The 26,841-nt window shown below is 36.2% G+C and overlaps 1 protein-coding gene across 4 annotated transcripts in view; it reads left to right on the top strand.

Annotated features, from left to right (window-relative positions):
• Positions 1 to 567: 567 nt before the first annotated feature.
• Positions 568 to 26,841, top strand: part of IQUB (IQ motif and ubiquitin domain containing) — a 73,339-nt gene continuing 47,065 nt past the window's right edge. For 2 of the 4 annotated variants that reach the window (XM_059933488.1, XM_059933491.1), the window contains exons 1-9: positions 568 to 894; positions 4,801 to 4,825; positions 5,981 to 6,023; positions 7,285 to 7,396; positions 12,306 to 12,730; positions 15,043 to 15,177; positions 18,166 to 18,327; positions 18,417 to 18,589; positions 19,125 to 19,280. In XM_059933488.1, coding sequence (XP_059789471.1) covers positions 12,310 to 12,730; positions 15,043 to 15,177; positions 18,166 to 18,327; positions 18,417 to 18,589; positions 19,125 to 19,280 — 1,047 coding nt within the window. In that variant the 5' untranslated portion in view covers positions 568 to 894; positions 4,801 to 4,825; positions 5,981 to 6,023; positions 7,285 to 7,396; positions 12,306 to 12,309. Of the gene's footprint in view, positions 895 to 4,800; positions 4,826 to 5,980; positions 6,024 to 7,284; positions 7,397 to 7,603; positions 7,676 to 12,305; positions 12,731 to 15,042; positions 15,178 to 18,165; positions 18,328 to 18,416; positions 18,590 to 19,124; positions 19,281 to 26,841 lie in introns of those variants that run through there. The other 2 variants (XM_059933490.1, XM_059933489.1) reach the window with 2 other exon arrangements.

Consider the following 26,841-nt stretch of genomic DNA (forward strand, 5'->3'; position numbering starts at 1 on the left):
ACATAAAAGGTACTTAATTATTATTGTTTAAACAAATGTATAGGTCACTGTTTGAAGTGAAGTAGTAAGAAAAAAACCTATCAAATTAGAATTCATTGTACACTTGAGAAAATTGATTTGGTATTTGAAAGAAAAATTTTTATTTATAGTGGTAGTTGGAAAAACTTTTCCTTTTGTCTCATTTTTAAGGAAGTTAGCTTTCTGGCCCTTTGCCTTTAGTTTTCTTGATCAACCGAAGTACAGTAGGATAGAGATAGAATTTCTGTAAAAGAAGAGACACTAAGAGTTCTTAAAGTTTATCTGACTTACAGATAGGCTTATATTCAAAACATCTTAGTTGTATGGTTATAACTTCAAAGTGGAATCATTAAGTAGTTTTCACTAATTTCCAATATGAGTGCAGCTGGGTATCAAACAAGATAAATGCTGTTCAAAGAAAGAAGCAGTTTGGTAAGTTTAAGGTTAAACAAAAATAAAATTACTTTTCATATGTCCTCACCTTTTCTACCTAGCCTCCTATCATTTCTAAGTATTTAAATTTGGTAGTTCTTACCTTCAAAGATAAGAAAGTACTTTTGTTTTTTGTGTGTGTGTGTGTGTGTGCATGTACATATGTGTTTTGCTATCTCTTGTAGCCAAACAGAACCTTTCAGAATTTTTGGAATGAGGGAAAAAAATGTATTTTTCTTTTTTTTCCAATATTTCTCCCCTTATATAGATGTAAATTGAACGCTAAAGGAATATTTAAAGTGGATTGAGATAATTTTTAGCAGTCAGACTGCAAGAGGACGCTTCTGTGTGGGAAGTGGGAAAAGCATTTGGGGGCGAGTCCAGCGGCTCTCATTCCCAGGCTCCAGCACTACTGTGAACTCAGTGACTAAGTCGAGGCACATGGTCAGTTTCTCAAAGAACCTATTGATTTCCTTCTCTGTAAAAGAAGTAGAATTTATGATTTATATCTTCCTTTTCAGTTCTAACCATTTGCTTTAATATATAATTTTACTGAGGTCAAAATATATGATCTTAAAGCATGTTTGCATAGGTGCTTTCAAGCTATTTTTCTGGCCAACAATTTTTTCAGGTCCTTTGGGTACATGAAAACAGAAAGATGACTTGATACATACTTCCAGCTCCATTTCTCCCATGATCCTTGGCATCTTATATATTTCACCAGCAGAGCTCCTGTGGCTGTTAATAAAAGGGGACCTTATATGATGTTTACATTAGAAATTAGAATGCTAGTTGTAGAATAGCAGTAGTAGTCATAGGAATAATAATAATGACTAATGTTTGTTCATGTTTGCCAGGCAATTTTCTAAGTACTTGACTAATGTTACTCATTAAATCTGCATTACAACTCTTAAGAGTGAGATCCTGCAAATTTTTCCAGATGAAGAAACCAGAATTCCGTTGCAAGTAGTGCTCCCCTGCAATTAGGCAACATGGGGACCCTGGAGAAACTGAGGCAAAGAGACAGTGTAATAACACACCCAAGGTTACATAGTTAGCTCCTTGTGGAGCTGACTTCTGAACCTAGACAGTCTTGCTCCAGAACTCATGCTCCTAAACATTATATTTTTTTTATGAACATGCTTGGGACGCTGTCCCTCCTGCCTGTACTGTTTGGGCTGCACCAAAAGAATGTAGATCTAAAAAAAAAAAGAATGTAGATCTGCTTTCTTAACTTTTTCTGTCAAAGTACCTATAAAAAACAAATATAAAGTAATAAACTGGATTTCATTTTGTACAGAAATCTTCATATGGATTATAGGCAGATAATGTTAATGGGGTAGGTATTTTAAAGACATCACTGTGTGGTCCACTCTTTTACACTTCCTAACTGCCATTCCAACTGCCCCTATAATCTGACACCTGATTGTTTTTAATGTGTGCAAATGTTTTCCAGGTGCTTTTTATAAACTTCCAGATTAACCTCTCCTGATCTTTTGCAGCTGATTCTTCTATTTAAAGATCTTCAGTTGTTGCTGAGTGGCTTCTAGACTAATTGGAGTAGTTTTCCAAATGGCCCATTTCAGTCTCCCTGGGCTCCTCGTAGGTCTCATTCAAGTAAATCACCATAATCCAGGCACCTCAAGAAAAAGAAGCTAATCAGTTTGAGCTTTGCAGACAAAGAAGGAAGTAGCAGCCAAGTGATGCCCCCTTTTTCCAGTCTGTGGACTGAGTGCAGAATATTCAAATTTCTGGCATTCTTTCCTTTGGGAAGAAAATGGCTTATACCTAGGATAAGCATATAATTTTTCATTCATTGTGTAATGATTGTGAGAGTGAAAGGAAGTATGATAATAATAGGTATAAGCCATGGCTATCCTGGGCACACAGGATATGGCTCAGCCTTGAGGGTTGCCATCCTTTCTGATCAGGAGAAGCTGGGGAAGTTGTCTGCCTTTCTGAATAGAAAGGATATGATGCCAGCAGTGGCAGCCGTCATGTGCCGCCAGACCTCAGGTGTCATTTTGCCTCTTCCGCATTATTCCACTCCCTGACTCCTTTCCCTCAGAATTGGGGATGGAAGTAAGGAAGCTTATCTCTGTTTTAATTTCCTTTTCTAATCCTAAAGTATAGTTAGAGAAGTGAAGCTAATTGAGCTTTTTTGTGGTTACAAGGCAAAGCAGATTTATTTTTGAGCACAGCAGTGAAGATTAGGATACTAGATAAAAAGGAAAGCAATCTTCTGTCAAATCTGTCAAATGGAGAAGATCAGGATTCTTTTTTATTTTTTTCACTGTAAAAAGGCAGCTTACATTATTCTTGTGATGCTGGTGGGTGCAGGTATGAGCAACCTGTCGGCCTCCATTTCTGAGCTGGAGGGGCCCCAGAGGCCCTGAGGCCAGCTCTCTAAGTGCAAGAGTCCCTGAGGGCTGCCTGGTCCACATTTGCAAAGTGGAGTGCAGGGCAACTTCTCCCCAGGTCAACCCAGCTGGTCAACCCAGCCGGTTTGCCTGCCTCTCACTTGGGTCCAGGTGAGAGCTTCCTCAAATCCACATGACTCTTGTCACCAGATTCTTAAGTAGCTGAATTTAGGACCTACTACGATGGGAAGATTTGCTGTGTTGCCTTTAGAAGTTAAGTCTCTTTACCTGATGCTTCATCAGACTTTTCAAATGGGCCTTCCCACTGGGCCAGCTCTTCTAATTCCTTCTAACAGCCAAGACAGTATTCCAGAGTCTGTGTTCTTCTGTTCACTTTCATTTTTCTCAAAAAGCCAAGATCTTCAGGTCTTGCAGGACCTTGCCTACCATGTTCTCCAACTGAAGAGGACTGTAGAGCTTGAACCCTTGCCACGCCCCCAGTTATCTATATCAGGCTTCTTAATCACTGGAAGACAGTTTGCTACCCTCACATTTTTTCTTCAAAGGGAGAAAATCAGCAGTGCTCCATCGAAGAAAATTCCCACATATAGGTTAATATCAGCCTTTTCTTTTTCCTCCCACTCTCAAGGGCTATATAGACAAATGGAAGTTAAAGAAACTGCCTATGCAAGTGTGTTCTGGGGTCTAGGGTAAAGCAGCAAATCACCGAACATACCATGAGTAGTATTTTGCATCTTAGGTCAGAATTTCCTTTGAAACTCAGTACTTGGTGGGATGGCAGCCTATACTACAATTACAATGGAGAAAAAAGTAAATGAGAAGATAGGAGTTTGGTTTAGAGGAGAATGAAGAGGTTTATTTTCAATAGAATTCACAAGAAATTGTAGGGGAGCAAAACTTGCCACCCCAATATGTCTGTGGCATGCAGATTATTTTGAGCTGAAAACAAGGCCTAAAAGACTCAGGAAGAAATTTGGAAGGAAGCTATCACCATACATAACTATAGTATGAACTAGGTGTATAGACAGGGAGGAACCTAGCAAAGTCTGTTAAAATTTCCGTGTCCCATTGTCTCTGCATGGCCCAGCAAACATTTATTTACCAAACATTCGCTCTTCTATATCCTTGTGAAATGCCTTCCTCCCCTCTGAAGTCCCAAACCACTACCCACAACATCCTCTTGTCGTTAGCTAAAGATGGTATTTAATGTGAGGGTTTCAGCTGTTTCGGTGAGTTACTCAGTTTTCTTGGATCTCTCCCATGTATGTGTTATTAAAATTTGTGTGATTTTCTCTTGTTAATCTGTCTCAGGTCAACTTAATTCTTTGACCAGGCAGAAGACTGTAGAAGGGTAGAGGAAAGTTTCTTCCTCCCCAACAAAATCAAAGTGGGAATGTGATACAGAAATTGAATTATTTATGGGGACTGAAGAAATTTATTCGAATGTTTTCATTTAGAGGTAATAAGCCAAAACTCTCCTTAGTGAAGGAAAATATGAGAAAAATAGTGAATTAGAATAGGCTACCCCTAAACCTCAATGTCTTAATGCAACAAAAGTTTGTTTCTTATTCATATTACATGTCTAATGAGGGTCGACAGTGCTCAAAAGAGTCACACAATAGATCTGGGCTGAGAATGATGACATTTCAACACGTGGTTTCATAAACACAGAGGCAGAGGAAAGGGAACATGGCAAATCATATATAGAAACAAGAAATAGAAAACCAAAGTTAAAAACAATGTTTTTGGAATGTACTATAGAACTCATAAATTTAACTTGCCACACATTGCTAATATTGGGTTTTCAAAGTGGTCTTCCAGTTTATATTAGTTGCTAATTTTTTGTTGTGTGCGTACATGATATGTGTGGTCAATTAGCTTCTTTCTATACGTGACTAAATGAAAAGCATTGCAGAGATTCTTTTTTGGGATTTCTCATAATCTTCAAATATGTTGGTTTCTTTTTCAGGTGAACATTTTAGGCATTTCTAAAGGTAAACATTACTATTTTATGATAATATTTCATTTAACTCTCTTTTTCTATGACTGGAGGGTTGGTTCTTTTTCTTAGGGTAAAATAGGTCCACAATTCCATATCTAAATTCTAAACTCCAAAAATGTTTGAAAATGGAAAGTTTTTTAATAACTCATTTGGAAGCAAAACCTGACCTGAATTGAGAAAAGGCTGTTTATGGTCTTTAACCCACTTTAATGTGATTATGGATATATTTTGTTATAGAAGTATTAATGTATTTGCTTCTGGAGTACTTCCCCAGACCCACTGAAGGTGTTACAGAATATACAGTATATGTCCATATTACCTTTCAAAAATCTGAAAAAAACCTGAATTTCAAACACATCTGTCCTTAAGGTTTCAGAAAAGGGACTATGGATCTTTATTTCCAGTCTCTTAACAAGCTCACAAAGGTATTATGATCCAAATTCAGTTCTTACAGATAATTTCTAAAGAATAATTTTGAGGTCCTTGGTCTAAATTATTCTTCTAATATTTTTTTCTGATTCACTCATTTGCATTTTAGCATGAAGTAACAATGGGAAATACTTTGAAATGCTTGATTTCATAAAGCCACTAGATGGCATCTTTGTAAAAATAAAAATACTTTAAAAGAAATGTTTATTGTATAAATAAAGGCTGAGATAAATAAAGGTGGATTCTTATTTCGTGAGAAATAAAGATAAGTCATTTTGGGCAATAAATCCTGAGAAAAATGCATAGGTTTATGGTGAAAAGTAAAATGGTATTTTAAATTACTTTTCCACCTTCAGAATTGAGGGTCTTTTTCTGATTGGTTGTTTTCAGCTTGCATTTACATTTATTTTATATAACCAAACAACCGTATATCTGTGTGTGTTTGTGTGTATATACACATATATATGTATGTGCTTTTGATGTGCTTTCCAACTTGTATAGACTACCTGGGAAGCCTACCAATTAAGTTAGGCTTATATTGTAAAATTGAGTTGTATAAAATCGCCTCCACAGCAAACTATAAATAAAATATGAAGATATAGTGTGTATCAAGTCACATTTAAGATGGTGAAGTATGTAAGTTATCTACCACCAGGTTTTCATCCCTCCATCTCCTGCCTCTATGACTAAATCTAGCTTTTCATACTGTCCCTAACAGGGAGGGCAGTGAATGATACATTTTAAACAGGAGACCCAGAAAGGTGAGTGTTTAAAACCAATTAAATTCGCATTACTAGTAAAATTTAAGATACATTATGATTTTGGAGATGGGAGTAGGGGAGCACTGAGAAGAATTTGTCTGCATATCTCCAGCAACATCTGGTTTATTCATGAGAGACTAACCCTAGTGGTTATCAAAATGCCCTTTTCTCTGCTCTTCATGAATATGTGGATTCATGAAATGGTTTAAATGCATATGCTTTGGGACTTTTCTGGTGGTCCAGTGGTTAAGACTCCAAGCTCCCAGTGAAGACGGCCCAGGTTCCCTCCCTGGTCAGGGAACTAAATCTGGCATGACGCAACTAAAAAAAAGATCCCGCATGCTGCAACTAAACATCCTGCTAAAACTAAGACCGGGCGCAGCCAAAAAAAAAAAAACAAAAACACAACATTTTTATCTAAAACCATTAGCAAAGCCAATTTCATCTGAGAATATAATACATATTTTATATTGTTCTAGTAAGAAATATCTATTTTAAAATGAGATAAAGACGGAAAAAAATTACATTGGACATTAGAAAGTTATTGGGGAGAGGAGAATGCAATTTCAACAGAATGGCATAAAGGAATGAAGACATTGAACATTATGAAGGAAGAATGGACCTGTACTATATATAACAAATTTTAATTTTATTACTTAATCTTACATCCTTTTTAAATATCAAAGGGTTTTAGGTCAAAGGCAGCATAGAATAGTGGTTTAAAATGGAGGTTCTGGAGTCACACTGCTTGGGTTTATTTCTGGTTCCCCCACCAAACCTCTCTGAGCCTTAGTTTCCTCATTAGTAAGAGGAAGCAGATCACAGTTCTGCCTTTAAAAAATCACTGTAAAATTTAAATTAGAAGTATATGTAAGTGCTTAGTAACAAATAATCATAAATGGTAGCTATTATGAAGCCACATGAAGTTTGTTACTACATATACAATAGGAACACGATCCTTTCCCGCAATAATCATGCTTCTTTAAAAACCTCAATTTAAAGAATTTATAGTCATAGGGAAAAAAAAAGTTTATAATTCAGTGATTAACAATAGCTTTGCTTCTCCTGACTTAAAAGGGGAATTATTTAATAGCTCCAATCTCCCTTTTCTGTTTGGCTGCAAGGGAGCTAAGAGCCGAGTTCCAAATTTAAGAAAAGCAAGTAGGCATCTGCTGCTGTACACCTGTGTTCTCCTTTGCTTAGGTCCTCACTCTCACTTCATATTTACATTTTCTCTAACCCTGATTTTTTATATCCATAGCGCGAATTGCTGTCAGTATTTGGTTCGGAGAACTGTGCCATTTCACAAGTGTAAAAGACAGCTTAGAGAGTGGTTACCATCAGAACCACTTTCGGATCTAGGTAGCGAGTAGGTAAGAAATCCCCTCGCTCCCTCACCCCGCCCCAACCTCTGCTTCATTCCTTCTCTCCGCCCCCTCCCCTGGCTCCGCCCCCTCCCCTGGCTCCATCCCTCGCCCCTTTTTTTCTAAGCGCGGGCACCGCCTCTTCTCGCGGGAGTGGTGTTCTGGTGGGAGGGAGTGGTGCCGGGGCCGTTGCTAGGATACAACCGGAAACAGAGAATTCGGCGAGCGTGGACTCTGCTTTCTAGGAGCCCGGGAAACCGCTTCTCCCCGACTAACTGCGTTTCTTAGGTAGGAGGACAGGTTCTGGCTGCCCTCGACTGGCCCTATCCCCAGGCCGACCTTGAGCGGTGGCTAAGGCGCTGGACTCCGAGGGCTCTGTGCGGGGCGTTGATGCAACCTGGGCTCTGGGGACTGTATGGCCACTCGGAAACGTTTCACCTTTGCCTAAAAAACTGTGCCAAGCATCCCATCTTTCTTGGTTCCTTTTCTGGCTCCGTATCTCTAATTTGGGATTCGGAAGTAGCGGCATCAAGCTAGGAGGTGTGCCTCACCTCCCACCCCGAGCGCTTATCACGGTTAATAATATAGAAGCAAGACGTGTGTGCAACCCAGTCTGGCATTAGAAAATGTTTAGCCATCCATGGTGACCATTTTTAGTCTTTATAGAGCGCTTTCAGACATTCCTCTTTCACTCCTCTCCACCCACGGTCTTTGCTGTGCCCTGTTAAGAAACTTAAATGCTCAACAAGGCTATTTGGTAGAAGGGAAAACTGGATCCCTGCCTTACTACTTACACTAATATTCTAGATATACCAACGAAATTATGCATTGTAGGTGAAAGGGGGACGTTTTTGTATGCAATCATAGGAGAGTGTTTTTTTTTTCTTTTTAAACAACTTTTTAAAGATTATAACATTTACCCTTGAATACATAATACATAAAGATGATTAAAAGTTCAAACAGTAAGAAGAGTGAACAGTGAAAATCTGTCTTGCACCCATGTTCCCCAACTCCCTGCCCTCCAGTTCACCTTCCAGAGGTATTCTACACATATACAAAAGTAGTCGTATCTGTAACATTGTACATACTGGTATGTGCTTTTGTTGGAGGAGAGGTCATTGAAAGGACATGACCTCCGGTTTACCCACTACCCAGGGGGGCAGTCGGAGGCTCTTTTCCCCTCCCCTGTCCTTGGAATGTACCTTCTGCCCATTGTTACTGAACTAGGAGATGTGCTATTGAGACCATCGGAACTGTATACCTGACTGAACCCAATTAAGATCTCATAAACTCAGGAATTTTGGCGGGTAGATGTTGAGATTTACTGTCTTTAGGCTGCCTAAGACAACCCTCCTTTGTAAGTTTCCTTGCTTATTAAACCTGCCACCTGCAATCTGGAGCGGTCTGCCTCTTTCTTCGATTTTCCTTGCCCTCTGTGTACCAGGCTCAATTTCTGTTTTACCCAGCGAATTCTGGAGGTTGTGAACCAAGAGCTTTGCTTTTTCACTTAATTGAAGAATACAGTATGTAGCCTTTAGAATTGGCTTCTTCATTTATCATAATTTATTTGAGATTCACACATGTTGTATCAATAGTTTATTCCTTTTTATTTATGCGTGGTATTCCATTTTATGAATGCATCATAGTATGTGTATCCATTCCTCAGCTAAGGAACGTTTGTGTTGTTTCCTGTCTTTGGTGATTAAAAATGAAGCCTTTATTAACTTTTGTGTGAAGGTTTTGAGTGAATGTAGTTTTTCATTCCACTTGGGCAAAGGATACAGATTGCTGGGTCATATGATAAATGTGTTTAATTTTACAAGAAACCTGACAAACAGTTATCTCAAATGCTATATCAATTTTCACTTTTGCATCAAGCTGTAAGAGCTCCACTTGTATTCATACTCACTGGCTATTGTTGGGCTAAAATTTTTTTTAAACTATTCTAATAGATGTGTAGTGAAATCTCATTGTGATTTGAAGTTTCATTTCTCTAATGACTAATGATATTGAGCATTTTTCATGTGCTTGTACTCAGGGCCAGGATTAGAGTGAGGCAACTGAGGCAACTAGGTCTAAAATCTTAGGAGGCATTTATTCTCAGGTGCAAGTGCGTGTATAGGGCAGTGCAGGTGCCACGCTTGCCTCAATCTTGTCCTGGCTCTGCTTATTTGCTTTCTTTTGTATATTCTTTGGTGACGGATCTGTTTAAATCTTTTACTCATTTTTTTCACTGTTTTTTTTTTTCTTCTTATTATTGAGTTTTGCAAGTTCTCTATATATTCTGGGTACACGTCCTTTATCAGATAAGAGTTTTGCAAAAAACTACATCCCAGTGTATGGTTTGCCTTTTAATTCTTCTAGTTGTCTTTTTTTAAGAGCAGACGTTTTAGATTTTGTTGCTGTTGCTGTTTTAGAAGATGCTATCTTGGCCATCATGGGGGGGAGGATGACCCACCAGATAGAAACAAAAGCATTATCTCAGATTCTCCAAAAAGGGTAGATAATTATGTTGCTAGGAGTTAAGGCTTCTTTATGGTGCTCTCTTTCTAATCAGGCCACTAAACTTTGTTATAGGAGAAAATAACCAAAAGGAAGATTTTTGTGTGTGTGTGGGTGAGAGCCTAAAGAAGTTTCTAGAACTTCTTAAAAGTTGAAGTTTTGTTCAGTTTTGTCTCATTTTTTTTCTCTTTGTTTTTCCGGAATTTTAAAACTTTATTTCAGTTCTTTTATTGGTTGTTCTTGAAGTTTAACTATGCATATTTTATTTAACAATGTCTAGAGTTAAGAATATCATAGCTCTCAATTTTGTAAACAGTATAAGGAATTGATAATAGTTTATTCTCATCTTTCCCTTCCCAGTTACATATTCTTATTGTCTCATATTTTAATTTTCTGCTATTATTTTGTGTTGACAATATTTATTTGGGTTTACCCATATGTTTATGATTTATTTGTTTGCCTTTCCTTCTTGTGCTTCAGACTTACATTGGACCCATTTTACTCCTCTTCAAGTGTATCCTTTAGAAGTTCCTTTAGAGCAGATATCTTGGTGATAACTTGTTTGTAAATGTTTCTGTTTTTCTTCTTGAAAGATAGTTTTGCTGGGTGTACAATTCTGGGCTGATAGTTACCTTATTTTAATTAGTCTATTATTGCCTTGGCTTCTATTTTTCTGATGAGAAATTGCAGTGATTTTACTTTTCTTTCCTTTGCATTAATGCCAGCAAATATGATTCAGAACAGTGGATGATATGTCCTTGATCACTGTTTGCTTTTCGGATTTTCTATTTGTTATTCTGTAATTTAGTTATAATATAAATGGCTATGAATTATTTCTATTTATCCTGTTAAGTATATTTTTATATTGTGCTTCCTGGACCTGTAGATTCATATTTTTAATCGGTTTTGAAAAATTTTCATCCATTACCTTTTACGATATTTTCTCCTTTCCATCTTTGTTTTCTTCTAGGACTCCAATTTGACACATGCCAAATCAGGGGCTGGCAGACTTTTTCTGAAAAGGGCTTCACAGGCTACATGCAGTCTCTGTTGCACACTCTTTGTTTTTTTTTAATGTATTTTTTAACAATTTTCTTCTATTTATTTATGGCTGCGTTGGGTCTTTGTTGCTGCGCACATGTGGGATCTTCCCAGACCAGGGCTCAAACCTGTGTCCCCTGAGTTGGCAGGGAGATTCTTAACAACTGCACCACCATGGAAGTCCCTCTTTGTTTTTTATTTTGGCAATACAAAGCCATTCTTAGCTCACAGCAAGAGACATGCTTAGCAGAAAAATATGCTAGACTTTCTTTTTCTTTTCTCCATGGCTCTTAATCGCTCATATTTTTCATATCCTTATCTCTTTGCAACAGTCTATATAAAATCTTTTGATTTATCTTCCAGTTTACTAATTCTCTCTTCAGCTCTAATACTGTATTCATTGAATTTAACAAGTATACATTTTTATTTAGGATATTATTATTATTAATTATTTTTAATTTGTCATCTGGTAGCCAGAGAACTTCACTAAGGTTAGTTTTTTTCTCCGTAAGGATCTACGCTTAAGTGAAAGTTCCAAACACAGCTTTTCCATCTCACTACTATTTCAAGTTTTAATCTTCCCTGTGCTTTTGCCTGAGAAATCAGCCTCAGGGCCACTTCCCCTGTCCCCTTTTCCTGGCTGCCAACCTCTATAGGTAGGCTCCTGGCTATACTGGCTTCTCACTGCTCTGATCCAGCTCCTGCCTCTGATGCCTGGCTCTGGGCTGCTCTGGCCCACCCTGGCCCAAGCTCCTGTATGCTGTCGTACTGTTTCCCAAGCCCAAACTCTTGGTTTCTGTAGCTTAGGCCCTAGTTAGCTCCAAGATCAACCCACATTTGTTTGTTGATATGTTTGTTTTGGGGGACAGAGGTCATTGGACACCTCTGCTACAATTTGCGAGAGCAAAGCTACTACAGTGTGTACTTCCCAGCATATAGTTGCTGTGGAGATGTCAGGTTCCTTGGAGCTTCTATTCAATTGCAATGTCAGAAGCATAAATAGCCTTTTTTAGAAAAAAGGCTATTGAAAAAAATTCTTCTTTCACAAGGCATTGTTCATTGAGTAAGAGATGACAACATATTTTAGAATTTTTTAAATATATTCTTCATAGAATATTTCTCTCAGATTTATTGTGTTTTGAGGTTCTCTTTTTGGTACACATTTTTACTTTCTGTGGTGTTTTTATTAAAAATTCACCAATGTTTTTTACCTAATGCCATTACTAAGATAATATTAAAAAAATAATGAGCCACATTGTAGTATACTATGAACATTGCTGTATGCCAGCAATGAATTTGATATTTGGTGTAGAAGTTTTAAGTGTAGTGTGTGTGTATATATATATATATATATTTTTTTTTTTTTTTAATTCAGGACAATGTCGGACCAGGAGGAAGGATCCGATGCTCAGAATGTTGATTCACCAAAAGAAATAGAGGATGCTTTCGGGACTATCAATATTCCAGTTCCCGCAGAAGAGGTTCCAGAGTCAGATCAAACTGAAGACTGTGAATCTGAACTAGAGCCATCTAGTGGGGGCCGTGAAAAACGTGTTGAGGAGACGAGTGACCAGAGCGTTTCAAGCCTGGAGCTAAATGATGTCGAGCAACTTATGGAAGACGTTACGGCAGATGAACAAGTTTCACATTCTCCAGGAGACGGTGGAGAGTCTCTAGCTAAATCTGATAATGCAGTGCAGTCAGCCGAACAATATTCAAAAGATTCTCTGGCATTTCTGGAAAAAATAAAGGCTGTAAAGGAATCTCTGAAAACATCAATGAAAGATTCGTCAGCAACAGGTATTACCTAGGGAAGATAGGGTATTTTTTCCGCCTCATTTTGAAGAATGGTTGTTTTTTCTTGTTTGCTTTTGCTTGAAGATTTATTTTACATTTGATATTACCTTCCCACTCCCTTATCCACCAAACCTCTGTGGCTATGCCCCTTGAATCTCTTAATTACGTGTGAAGCCTCTCCTCTATTCTGCAGCATCTACTTCCCTAAATAAAGGAGCATCAGTAAATTTTAAAGTGCTGTTTATCTGTTATTCCCAAATAAAATAGGTTCTTAAAATGTTTAGGGAGAAATTTTTGAGTATAATTGTAATTCTTTTGCATGCCATTTTGGAATTAATTGTACATAGCTAGCAAGAGGTGGGATGGGAACTTGACACCATATTTTTCTAGTTTCATATACAGTACTCATTCCACATATCTCGTTGCTTTTACATATTTCCATATTTCTGCTTAGTGTTAACTTTATATTAAGCTTCAGAAAAATCATTGTTGTCTTTCAGTATGGGTTAATTTTAAAGACATAATGTTGACCACATGGCATGTGGAAGTTATTACTACATTGTTGGTAACAAAGCAGAAGGGGAGCAGGAACAAGGTGGTTACATGGAGAATTGTACTTGGGTGGTTAACTGACCGCTCCTTCTCCCCCTTGTCCATAAGTTTTGAGAGAGTTTCCATCCATAGAGTGGAGAACATGGGTCATCATTTAACAATAACAGCAGCTTAGTCTGGCTGGTAAAATGTAGCTTTTGAATCTAGTGGAGTAGTTAGCTCTTGTGTGGTGTGTCCACACAAGTAAGAATAAAAAGGAGGAGGAGAAGTAATCAAGCCCATTTATGCCTAATTGAAGTTGTTATCCCTCAATTACATTATTCATTGTGAATTTGGGCTCCAGTTTTTGATAATTCTGTGATTCCCTGTGATTATAGCTTTTACCAAATATATTATTATTAAAAAAAAATGGTCTTGGTCCTGTAGTTCCTGAGGCTCACAGATTCCTGAACAAACTTTCCCTTCCCAAACCTTAGGAAGTCACGGCTATGAAAAATTTAAAATACATTAATCATAGAATTTTGAATCCAGGAAACAATTAAAATAGCCTTCTGATAATGTAACATCTGTGAGAGTGTTCTCTTATTAAGAGAGAACTGTGAAAATAATATTTAACAAGCTTAAAGAACCTTAGCATCAATAATGCCTTGATACATTTCATGCTGGGATTAGTGATGAATGTCTCATAGAGCTTTATGAAAGCTGTCATGTCAGGCATCTAGAAATATATGAAACTTTTTTGGTCTACATGTGTATTCTCCACTCCATCTTACTTATATTACATCTTCTCCATTAAAATTTAAAGTCTTAGATATAAAAGTAAAAAGTTTACCCCATCATAATTAGTTTTTAAGTACTATATACCCTCCCTATAATTTGTAAACAGATAATCATTTTATAATAACAGTTTTTCTCTATTTTTAACATGTGTCTTGATTTTTATTTTATAGAGTTGGGAGTGAGCTACATAATGTCCATTTTTGTGAAAAGTAGATTTGTGCATAGTTATTCCAGATATTTGTAAAACAACAATGATTTTCTGTTTTGCATTTTGCCAGCTATAGTCATAAATCAATTATGGGAAGAAGAATGGACTTAGATAATCTTTTGTCATCGCAAGGTCAAGGAAAATTTTCTTTGAAAATTTCCCTGTTGGTTTTTCTTAACTTCATGAATACACACTGACTTCCTGATACATGTATAAATATATAATCAAAGCATGTATGTTTCTCAGTTCAGGTCTCAGGGTCTCCCTTTGTAATACTACACAGAAACACTTGATGTTCTGAGATGTTTCCTATGTTTATATCTGAATTATATATACCAGATATTGGGAATCTTTAAAAATTTTAAATGATTTTAAAAGAATCTTTAAAATCACTTTAGTTTCATTTCCTCTTTCTCATGGTATTCTGGGCAAGGAGGTAATCTCAAACGTGCACTGATCCTCATAGAAGGCAATGCAAGAGAGATCTGAACTTTGAGCTGGAGTTGGGGGAGCAGGCATTGACCATTGATGCCAGTTCTTGAGGTTATGCATTGATTTTCAAAGCAAAACGCTGCAACTGAATGTTTGTCACTTCTCCTCTTAGAAAATGAACACTAGCTCTTATTACGGAGGTGTGGTGGGAGAACATGGCAGAGACAACCTACATTCTACGTGATTACAAATTGTCCCATATTTCTCTGTCTGCCTGTGGATTCTATGATGCTGACCCTTGCTTTTAACTATGACTCTTTTTTTTCTCTTATTTTTTCTATAGTAAAAGTTGTACTTCTTCCTGTGGGCCAAGAAATTATAATGCCCTTTAAAGTTGACACTGTTCTAAAATGCCTCAAGGATCATTTTTCATCTCTATTAGGTATCCCACCTTATGTCCTGCAGATAAGATGTGCAGGTAAGCTTGGAGGCTAATAAAACTTATCGAGACTTCTCTTTGCTTTGTTAAACTAAATATCTTCATGTTTACTGTTTGAACATTATATTGTGGTTATATATTCGTTCATTCAACACATTATTATTGAGGACATACTTTGTTCCAAATACTTTGCTAAGAGCCAAATATATAAAGAAACATGAAACAAAATCCCTGTTTTCAAGTTGTTTACAGACTAGGAAGGAAGAAGATGTATGCAATGGTTACCACACTGTGTGTAAATGTTTTGATGGAGATATGTTCAAAAAACTGTGAGAACAGCGAGGAAGGAAACTGGGGAGATTCTAGAAAGCTTCATCTGATAAAAGTGATAATACTTGTGCTAAGTCCCAAAGAGGTGAGAAAACCTGGGACTCTTGGGAAGTTGTAAGGAGTTTAGAGGGAGTAGAAGTAAATTATATATGGGAAGTAGGAGGAAATGAGGTTAAAAAAATAGATGATGAATGAGCATGTATAGAAAAAGAAGAGGACTGAAAATGGTTTATCTATCAGTCTTCTGTACATTAAGGTCAGTTCACATTCTGATGATGTTCAACTTTATTTGTATTTTGTGGGCAATATTGAGTAGCCCACCTTATATTAGCCTGTGTCATGAGAGGCTGAGGTCTTAGTAACTGTGATAGAATTAAGCAGACTAGAATAGCTCAGGAAATGTTTCTGTAGAATATGCCTACACAGATCATAATATTTTATTTAAAAAAGTTTGATATTAACTTATAAAGATGCCACAAGTTTCTAGGGCAATAAGAACATTTTTTTTGTGGGAAAAAACGAAGTGCTAAAAAGGAGTAAGCCATACCTATGAAGTTCTTCCTCCTTGCCAAATCAGAGAAAAACAATCAGTTCAATTTCAAAATTATTTTTAGAAAACTATTGTAATGAATGTGCTCCAATAGTAAGATGTTCATGTATTCAAACAACAGGTTACTAAAGCTTGATTGAGGAACCAAAGCTAAAATTTAAATAGTTATTGTAACAATAATGATACTGATGATGATAATGATCATGTTGATGATGATGGCTAATTTAATGAGCACTTATTATGTGCTAGTCCTTCTACAGAATATTCTGCCTACATTATCACATTATCACTCAATCTACACAACAATCCTTTGAGGTAGGTATTACTATTAATTTTTTTTGAGAGATGGAAGCTAAAGCTTGAGGAACTTCTGCAAATTCCCAAAGCTTATGAGTGGCAGAGTCTGAACTTAAATATAGGTATGACTCCAAAAAGGGAATTTGGAACTGCTTGGCATTAACTATAAGGTGAAATTCAAAACTGGAGAAGAGAGAACACTTTGAGACTGAGCACCTGGCCAGTGGTACCTAAGAATCTATTTCTTTGCACTTCATGACTTTTCTTCTTTATGTGTAAATACCGTGCATCGCCACTGGCTTATGTCAGCAGCAATAAAAAAAGAGCTTGATTCTGTGCCAACCACTCTCTAAGACAGGTGCTTTCTTCTTGTACTAGAACTGGAGTTCAAGTTTGGTGGGACTAAGCCTACACTAGAAACAATTAGAGGGCTGAAGAGGGCTCTGTGTTAGTTGGAAGAGGAATCTCTATTAGTTTCCTATGACTGTTGTAACAATTAACAAATTTAGTGGCTTATTTTGCTTATGGTTCTGGAGGCCAAACATCCTAAATCAATTTCACTTGGATAACGTCAAGGTGTCAGCAGGGCTGTTCTCCCTCTGGAGGTTCTGGGGAGAGTCTGCTTCCTTGCCTTTTCCAGCTTCTAGAGTTGCATTTCTTGCATTCTTGGGCTTCCTCATCTTCAAAGTCAGCAGCATAGCATCTTTAAATCTCTCTCTGCTTCTGTCATATCATCTTCTCTGTAGTCAAATCTCCCTCCTCCTTCGTCTTAAAGGGCACTTCTGATTACATGTAAGGCTCATGTGAATAATCCAGGATAATCTACCCATCTCAAATCCTTAACTTGATAAAATCTGCAGTCACTTTTTCCATATAAGGTAGCATTCATGGACTCTAGGAATGTACATGGATATATTTTAGGGCCATTATTCAACCTATTGCAAAATCCATATAACGTTAATTTTTTTAAATTAAGAATTTAAGGTGAAATTGAAACTCAAAGATTTTTGAATGTGCTTTCTTGAACATAGCTAAAATAGACTAGTGGTATCTGACATATTTCTAAGAATGAGTAAAACAAACCTTTGCTATGTTAAATTCCTAATTGTAATTTAGGAAGAACATACATTGGAAAACTGATATAGTTTCTATCATTATACAAAGCAGCAGCCAGTAACATTGTATGTATTTATGTATGCCTTAAAATATAGAAAAAAATTTATAGTCAGTTTATGAAATAAACCAGTGGGGATGGGGGTATAAGTTGAAGCAATAAAACATAAAAATACGGTGATGATGTACACTTTTTTCAGCAAAAAACTGAGTCTTAGCTCTACCTTGGCATGAATTAATTTATATGAATTTCTGATTATAGAAACAGAAAGGAAGGGATTCTTTACAACTCTGAGTGTATACATTAGGAGTGTGTATTAAAATAATCAGGCTTTCCCTGATATGGATATGTCCTATGCTTATGTATAAAACATTGTGATTTTTTAGAGAATCGATGTTTAGAATATGATTTTACTAATATTATAGAATGTGTTTTTTATTTTTAAATGTTTATAGTTGCATGGTTATTGTATATTTGTATTTCTGATGAGTTGAGAGTTGTATTTTTACTTTACTTATAATGCTGAATTCTTGCTCAGGAGTACCACCTTAATTTTTTCCATTGTGGAGTTTTTGATACTAATAATACAGCAAGAGGTGGACATCATCAATACGCTATTTGGTAATTAAACAATATGTGTTCATATAAGCACCACTGATGTTTTCCATCCCTTAAAATGAGTACATATAATCATTTCTTTGCCATAACACTTCTTATAATTTTATCTCATTTTTAGGAATGATTATTAAAAATCATGAGACGCTACTACAACATGGAGTTAAGCCCCAGGATATTGTCCAAGTGGAAATCTTTTCTTTACATCCAGATCTATATCCAATCAAAAGAATAGATAGATCAAGGGATGCCTCTCAAATCATAACTGTCAGAGTACAAACTGGTTAGTTATTTGATATCTTTTAGATAAAGTATTTTTTTAGAGTCCCTTTGTAGTTGAACTTTCATTTAATCTTGGTTTTATCTCCTCAGGCATTGATCAGTACCAGGAAGTAGCTGTTGAGATTATAAAATCTGATTTTCACAAACCATTTCTTGGTGGATTCAGACATAAAGTAACAGGAATGGAATATCACAATGCTGGAACACAAACTGTACCTAAAAAGATTCCTGAAAAACTGAATGCATTTTGTAGGGATACACAGGTAATTTTTTTATTTTTCCATGTAGGATTTTTTTTTAAAATTATTTATTTATTATTTATTTATTATTTTTATTTTTGGCTGTGTTGGGTCTTCGTTTCTGTGTGAGGGCTTTCTCCAGTTGCGGCGAGTGAGGGCCACTCTTCATCATGGTGCGCGGGCCTCTCACTATCGCGGCCTCTCTTGTTGCGGAGCAGAGGCTCCAGACGCTCAGGCTCAGTAGTTGTGGCTCACGGGCCCAGTTGCTCCGCGGCATGTGGGATCTTCCCAGACCAGGGCTCGAACCCGTGTCCCCTGCATTGGCAGGCAGACTCTCAACCACTGCGCCACCAGGGAAACCCCATGTAGGATTTTGAAGCTACAGAATCAGCAAATGTTTTACTGTGTAGCTCTCTAAAATTAAAATCTTCTAAGGAATTATATGGTAATTAAAATAATGAAAGATATTAACTTAAATGTGTAGGAAAATATGCTCTTTACTCACTTTATGTGTATATAGTAGATATTTATTTAAATTTTTAAAATGTTTTTATTTTAGACAGTTTTTCAGAGAAGAAAGCTCCAGCAAACTACAAATACAATATCCACACAGATGACTAAAATTGGTGTGTATGTATCAAATATGACTGATAAACTGGTAACACCAGGAAAATATTTTTCAGCAGCAGAATACCATGCTAAAAGATTAAAGGCGGTAAGATAACTTTTATTATAGGTGAATACTAAATGACTTTTTACTATGTAAACGGAGTTATGCAACCATTACCACAGTCAATTTTAGAACATTCTCGTTATCTCAGAAAGAAATCCCACATCCAATAGCAGCCAGCCCCTATTTCCCTCCAATCCTTTCTGCTTTCGGCAACCACTAATCTACTTTCTGCCTCTATTGATTTGCTTATTCTGGGTATTTCATATACATGTAATCATACAATGTGTAGTCTTTTGTGACTGGTTTCTTTTACTTAGCATAATGTTTTCAAGGCTCATCCATGTTGCAACATGTATCAATATATTGCAATCTATATTGCAAAATAATATTCCATTGTATGTACCCAATTGTATATACCTACTGTAGGTAGGTCAATATATATACCACAATTTGTTTGCCCATTTATCAATTGATAGACATTTGATTTGTTTCTACTTGTTGGCTATTAGGAATAAGGCTGCTATAAACATTCACGTACAAGTTTTTATGTGGATATGTATTTTCATTTCTCTTGGTATCTGCCTAGGAATGTAATTGCTAGATCATATGGTAATTTATTTATTTATTTATTTATTTATTTATTTTTGGCTGAGTTGGGTCTTTGTTGCTGCGTGTGGGCTTTCTCTAGTTGTGGTGAGCAGGGACTACTCTTTGTTGCAGTGCATGGGCTTCTCATCGCGGTGGCTTCTCTTGTTTTGGAGCACGGGCTCTAGGCGTGCGGGCTTCAGTGGTTGTGGCTCGCGGGCTCTAGAGTGCAGGCTCAGCATTTGTGGTGCACGGGCCCAGTTGCTCTGTGGCATGTGGGATCTTCCCGGACCAGGGCTTGAACCTGTGACCCCTGCATTGGCAGGCGGATTCTTAACCACTGTGCCACCAGGGAAGCCCTCATATGGTAATTCTGTTTAACCTTTTTGAAGAACTGTCAGACTGTTTTCTAAGGCAGCTGCACCATTTTATGTCCCACCAGCAGTGTGTGAGGATTCCAGTTTCTCCATATCCTTATCAGCACTTTTGGATTATTGCCATCCTAGTGAGTGTGAAGTGGTATCTCATTGTGGTTTTGATTTGCATACCCTGATGGCTAATGATACTGAATATTTTTCATGTGCTTATTAACAACTTATATATATTCTTAAGAGAAATGTATATTCAGATACTTTGTCCAGTTTTAATGAGGTCGTCTTTTTTATTATTGCTTTATTGTTTAAAAAAGTTTTTTTAGTTATTTGCTAAGTGGTTGCTCCAAGTGTAATTTAGGGATTAGAATATACATCTCAATTTATAGCAGCATACTTCGTATTAATACTAACTGAAATTTAATAAAGTATTGAAACCTTGCTCCAATAGAACTCCAAGTTTATCCCTTCTTCTTTGTGCTATTATCATACAAACATGTACATTGTTTATGTTCTAAGCCCTGTAATTCCTTTTATAATGATTGTTTTTATGCAATTGACTTTTAAATAAGAGTAGAAAAGAGGAAAATATATTTATATAGTCTTTTATATTTTACCTACATAATTACTTTTTCTGGTGCTATTTATTTCTTCATTTGAGTTAAAATTAACATCTAATATCATTTTCTTTCAGTTTGGAGAATTCCCTTTAGTATTTGTGTATGCTTGTATACTTGATGGTGTCCTAAATATCTCTGAGTCCCTGTTCCTTTACCTTTTTTTCCCCCTCTTCTTCAGAGTGGATAGTTTCTAATGATCTATCATCAAATTCATTATTCTTTCTTTTGCCAGTTAAGATCTGCTGTTGAGCCTACTTTTTGTGTTTTCATTTCAGTTATTTTACTGTGAAACTCCTAAATTTCCACTTGGTTCTTTTTTTTTAAATTTCTGTCTCTTTGTTGATATTCTGTCACCATACATTTTAAACAAAAATTTATTCAGTATCTAACCCTAAACATAGTCAATATGGTATTTTCCTTCTTTTTTTCCAAATGGAAAAAAATTTGCAGAAAATTCCTCACTCAGATTTTTCTTTTTCTTACTTTCCATTGGGAGATAATTATACATGGAACTTTAAAGAAGTTTCTTGTACACCTAACATTATATCACAATCATTTCTCTACCTTTTAGTATTTATTATAAACAATTTAACGGCATTATATTATTCCACAATGTTAACACTATAATTTAATTACTTTCTTTTTTAGGACATATAGACATGTTTTCATCAAAATCTTAATGCTATATAAATTGTAGTGTGCATTTAAAAAATACTTAGAGAAGATGTTAGAAGTTGAATTACTAGGGGAAAAAATGATGATTTTTAAAGTTTTAGATATTACCAAAGTGTTTTTCAGAAATACTGTACCAAATGATGTACGCATAAACCACTTATAAGAGCCCATTCCATGCTGACTTCACCAGTAGCACATATTATTTTAAAAAATTGTTGTCTCCTTATAGATGTTAAATATATTTTTATATTTTCTCTCAACCTATCACTCATACTTAGTTTATGATGTCTTTCATTATAGTCAAACTTATTAATATTCCCTTTTATGGTTTTTGCATTTTATGTATTGTTATAAAAGGCTGTATCATCCCACAGTTATAAGTATAACTTTCTTTTATAGTTGGTGTGTGTGTACAACTTATTCTGGATTTTTAAAAATGATATGAAGAAGAGTTAAATTATTTTTTCCAAATGTAATGCCAACTGCTGAGTACCATGAATATTCAAGTTTATTCTCTCCACAGTAATGTATACTAAATTTTCATATATATATGCATCTGTTTCTGATTTCTGCATTTTTTCATTAATGTATATGTTTTTTTCTCTGTCAGTAATGTATTGCTTTAATTACTACTGATTTGTAATATATTTTGAGGCCTGATCCATTAGGTTCTACCTCATTGTTCTTCCTTTTCAAGACTGTCTTGACTATTAATGCAAGTTTTTCTTCCATATGAATTTTAGAGTAAGTTTGCAGTTTTCATGAAAAATTGCAGATCTTGCTCAGAAGTACATTGATCAGTTGGGGAAAAATGGACACCTTTACCCTGTTAAACATTTGGGATATCAGCTAAACATGACATACAAAGCATATGCATTTTATCTCTGCTACTTCCTAGCATCATTTTGCTTGAATAAAAAAAATTGAAAGCAGTGATTTTGTTTTTTGCGCGACAAGAAACCTGGAGCTAGACTGCTGTTCTAGCCCAGTGAGCTTAGGACATCGAGAGAGGAGCCTGCAGTCTCAGCCTGCTGACTCGCTGCACTGAAGGAGACTGCTCACCGGGGGGACCACGCGGCTAACTTTGTAGTTGACTTTATCAGTGCCTGCAATTATTCCAGCCTGAAGAATGTTTACGTTTTCAGTCCAAACTAATTTTAACAAAAGGAAAAGGTGGAATCATTACAGACTTTTGGGGAGGAGTGACGTTTTGGTGAAATTTAAGTGTTACAGTATTTTGATTGTCTCTGTAAAATAAGGTTGCGTGTAGATGGGTCAGCATCAAGTCTGGACTGAGACATGGACCAGAGAGTCCTGTTCCTTTGGTAACAAAGTTAGGAAAGAGGTGTGGATGTGTTTCTTCTCTGAAGTTCAGCACGTTGGTTGTAAATCAAGGCTGCTTCTCTCAGTCAAAATAACACAGATCCTCCCGGCAAGAGTGGGGTGTTTCATTCTTAGTGATCTAATTTCAGACAGCAAAGTTTATGATAGATTATGATTTTAGAGAACAGAGTTTCTCAGAGAGAAAGAAAATAGTAGTCACTCAAAGAAGGGGTTGTTATGACATTTTATAGCTGCAGAGTGTCCTTGGGAAAAATATTGTTTCCTATTAATTTTGTAGCTGACTTTATTCGTGCCTGGTATTCAAGCCTGATAGATTCTTATTTTCTCAGTCCAAACGAATTTTTAATTTCTTACTGTACGGGGCCTGGCTGGTGGCTCTGTGATGTCATCAGGAACCTGAATTCCTTTTACCCTTCCACTCTAATAATTAATCTTACTATCATGAGCTTGTTACTATATGATGATAAAATGGTTAATCAACCTTCAGCATAATGTCTGCATTCTGCAAGAAGGGAGAAGTCAAGGGAGCATGTCCCATGGATGCAATTCAAGAATTTTCCCTGAAAGCCCCTGCCAGTGATTCAACTTGCATCTCATTGACCTGAACTGGGTCATGTGACTTCACTGTCCCTGCTGGGACTATGTGATAATTACATTTTTAAAGTTTCATATTGTTGCTCCTCAGTTAAGACTGAGATTTTGTTAGTAAGGAAGTCGGAGAGAAAGACTATTAGGTGGGGAAATGGACAACACTACACTACACTACAACACTTTCCAAACTCGGATAAAATGATATTAAGGGAATAAGAAAAGCATAAACATACTGCAACAAAGAATATATGGGAAGAGAGGAGAGTAAATGTCAGTCGATTTTTTAAAGTTGTAAAGCAGATGGGGAAGTGTTAACTTGACTTACTTGAGCAGAGGAAGTGAAAATCTAAATGCCTGCCAAGGGGGATGGCATCAAGAACCAAATCAGTTTGCCCCACAGAATCTTGGAAAGTGAACTGGAGGTTCTGTGGAAGATGGAAGTGAGATGTGAGCTGTAAGCAGAGAGATTGGTTAAAAGCCAGTAAAAGGAGTAAATTTCAATTTAATACATGCTTCTATCTTGATTGATACCTATCTATTTGTATCATGTTTATTTTATTCTTGAACTTCTTGAGGTCAGTGCTTAGTATTTATATCTTTCTTGTTGTAAGCAAGATTATATTATCTGTGACTACTGATATTTTTGTACTCATTCCTGCCATCTCATTTTGGTTTTGATTTATTATTTATTCTTGTTTGGTTTTTTTTACTAACCTTTTTTTTTTTCTTGATTTGACTAAACTTTTCCATTTTTTTGTTCTTTCATAGGTCAGAAGTAGGTACTTTGTTTCTATTTTTCTAGTGGTTATTCATAAAAAAATTTTAATGGACTTAATTTTTTAATACCAAATGCATATTTAATCAGCCTCTATATCTTTTCCATGAACAAGTCAGGACCCTAGCAGGCTTTTCTTCATTTCTTCCTCCTCCTCACTCACTCCTCCCGTTCAGTGAGGACTTGATCTGGAATTACAACTGTATGTATATTACATCATTATAATTTACTATATAATTATAACTTCAGATTGTTTTTATATATTTACATCAATATAATATAAATGAATTTTTTCAAATATGTTATATTTAGCTTAAAACCTTTTTTGGAAGTTTTTGCTTACTTCTTTGCTTTTTCCTCTTTATTGTTCTTTTGTTGTTGTTGTTCTTTTTATTTTTTAATTTTATTTTGTTGTTTTGTTTTTTTTTCTAACATCTTTATTGGAGTATAATTGCTTTACAATGTTGTGTTAGTTTCTGCTGTATAACAAAGTGCATCAGCTATATATATACATATATCCCCATATCCCCTCCCTCTTGCATCTCCCTTCCACCCTCCCTATCCCACCCCTCTAGATGGTCACAAAGCACCGAGCTGATCTCCCTGTGCTATGTGGCTGCTTCCCACTAGCTACCTATTTTACGTTTGGTAGTGTATATATGTACATGCTACTCTCTCACTTTGTCCCAGCTTACCCTTCCCCCTCCCCGTGTCCTCAAGTCCATTCTCTACGTCTGTGTCTTTATTCCTGTCCTGCCCCTAGGTTCTTCAGAACCTTCTTTGTTTTTCTTTAGATTCCATATATATGTGTTAGCATACAGTATTTGTTTTTCTCTTTCTGATTTACTTCACTCTGTATGACAGACTCTAGGTCCATCCACCTCACTACAAATAACTCAATTTTGTTTCTTTTTATGGCAGAGTAATATTCTATTGTATATATGTGCCACATCTTCTTTATCCATTTATCTGTCGATGGACACTTAGGTTGCTTCCATGTCCTGGCTATTGTAAATAGAGCTGCAATGAACATTGTGGTACATGACTCTTTTTGAATTATGGTTTTCTCAGGGTATATGCCCAGTAGTGGGATTTCTGGGTCATATGGTAGTTCTGTTATTATACTCCATACTGTTGTCCATAGTGGCTGTATCAATTTACATTCCCACCAACAGTGCGAGAGGGTTCCCTTTTCTCCACACCCTCTCCAGCATTTATTGGTTGTAGATTTTTTGATGATAGCCATTCTGACCGGTGTGAGGTGAGACCTCATTGTGGTTTTGATTTGCATTTCTCTAATGATTAGTGATGTTGAGCATCCTTTCATGTGTTTGTTGTCAATCTGTATATCTTCTTTGGAGAAATGTCTATTTAGGTCTTCTGCCCATTTTTGGATTGGGTTGTTTGTTTTTTTGATATTGAGCTGCATGAGCTGCTTATATATTTTGGAGATTAATCCTTTGTCCGTTGCTTTGTTTGCAAATAATTTCTCCCACTCTGAGGGTTGTCTCTTTCATCTTGTTAATGGTTTCCTTTGCTGTGCAAAAGCTTTTAAGTTTCATTAGGTCCCACTTGTTTATTTTTGTTTTTATTTCCATTTCTCTAGGAGGTGGGTCAAAAAGAATCTTGCTGTGATTTATGTGATAGAGTGTTCTGTCTATGTTTTCCTCTAAGAGTTTTATAGTGTCTGGCCTTATATTTAGGTCTTTAATCCATTTTGAGTTTATTTTTGTGTTTGGTGTTAGGGAGTGTTCTAATTTCATTCTCTTACATGGAGCTGTCCAATTTTCCCAGCAACACTTATTGAAGAGGCTGTCTTTTCTCCATTGTATATTCTTGCCTCCTTAATCAAAAATAAGTTGACCATATGTGCATAGGTTTATCTCTGGGTTTTCTATCCTGTTCCATTGATCTATATTTCTGTTTTTGTGCCAGTACCATACTGTCTTGATTACTGTAGCTTTGTAGTATCGTCTGAAGTCAGGGAGTCTGATTCCTCCAGCTCCGTTTTTCTTTCTCAAGATTGCTTTGGCTATTCGGGGTCTTTTGTGTTTCCATACAAATTGTGAAATTTTTTGTTCTAGTTCTATGAAAAATGCCATTGGTAATTTGATAGGGATTGCACTGAATCTGTAGATTTCTTTGGGTAGTATAGTCATTTTCACAGTGTCGATTCTTCCAATCCAAGAACATGGTATATGTCTCCATCTGTTTGTATCATCTTTAATTTCTTTCATCAGTATCTTATAGTTTTCTGCATACAGGTCTTTTGTCTCCTTAGGTAGGTTTATTCCTAGGTATTTTATTCTTTTTGTTGCAATGCTAAATGGGAGTGTTTCCTTAATTTCTCTTGCAGATTTTTCATCATTAGTGTATAGGAATGCAAGAGATTTCTGTGCATTAATTTTGTATTCTGCTACTTTACCAGATTCATTGATTAGCTCTAGTAGTTTTCTGGTAGCATCTTTAGGATTCTCTGTGTATAGTATCATGTCATCTGCAAACAGTGACAGTTTTACTTCTTCCTTTCCAATTTGGATTCCTTTTATTTCTTTTACTTCTCTTATTGCTGTGGCTAGGACTTCCAAAACTATGTTGAATAATAGTGGTGAGAGTGGGCAACCTTGTCTTGTTCCTGATTT

Source organism: Balaenoptera ricei, chromosome 9 (genome assembly GCF_028023285.1).
Source record: "Balaenoptera ricei isolate mBalRic1 chromosome 9, mBalRic1.hap2, whole genome shotgun sequence".
Taxonomy (NCBI): Eukaryota; Metazoa; Chordata; class Mammalia; order Artiodactyla; family Balaenopteridae; genus Balaenoptera; species Balaenoptera ricei.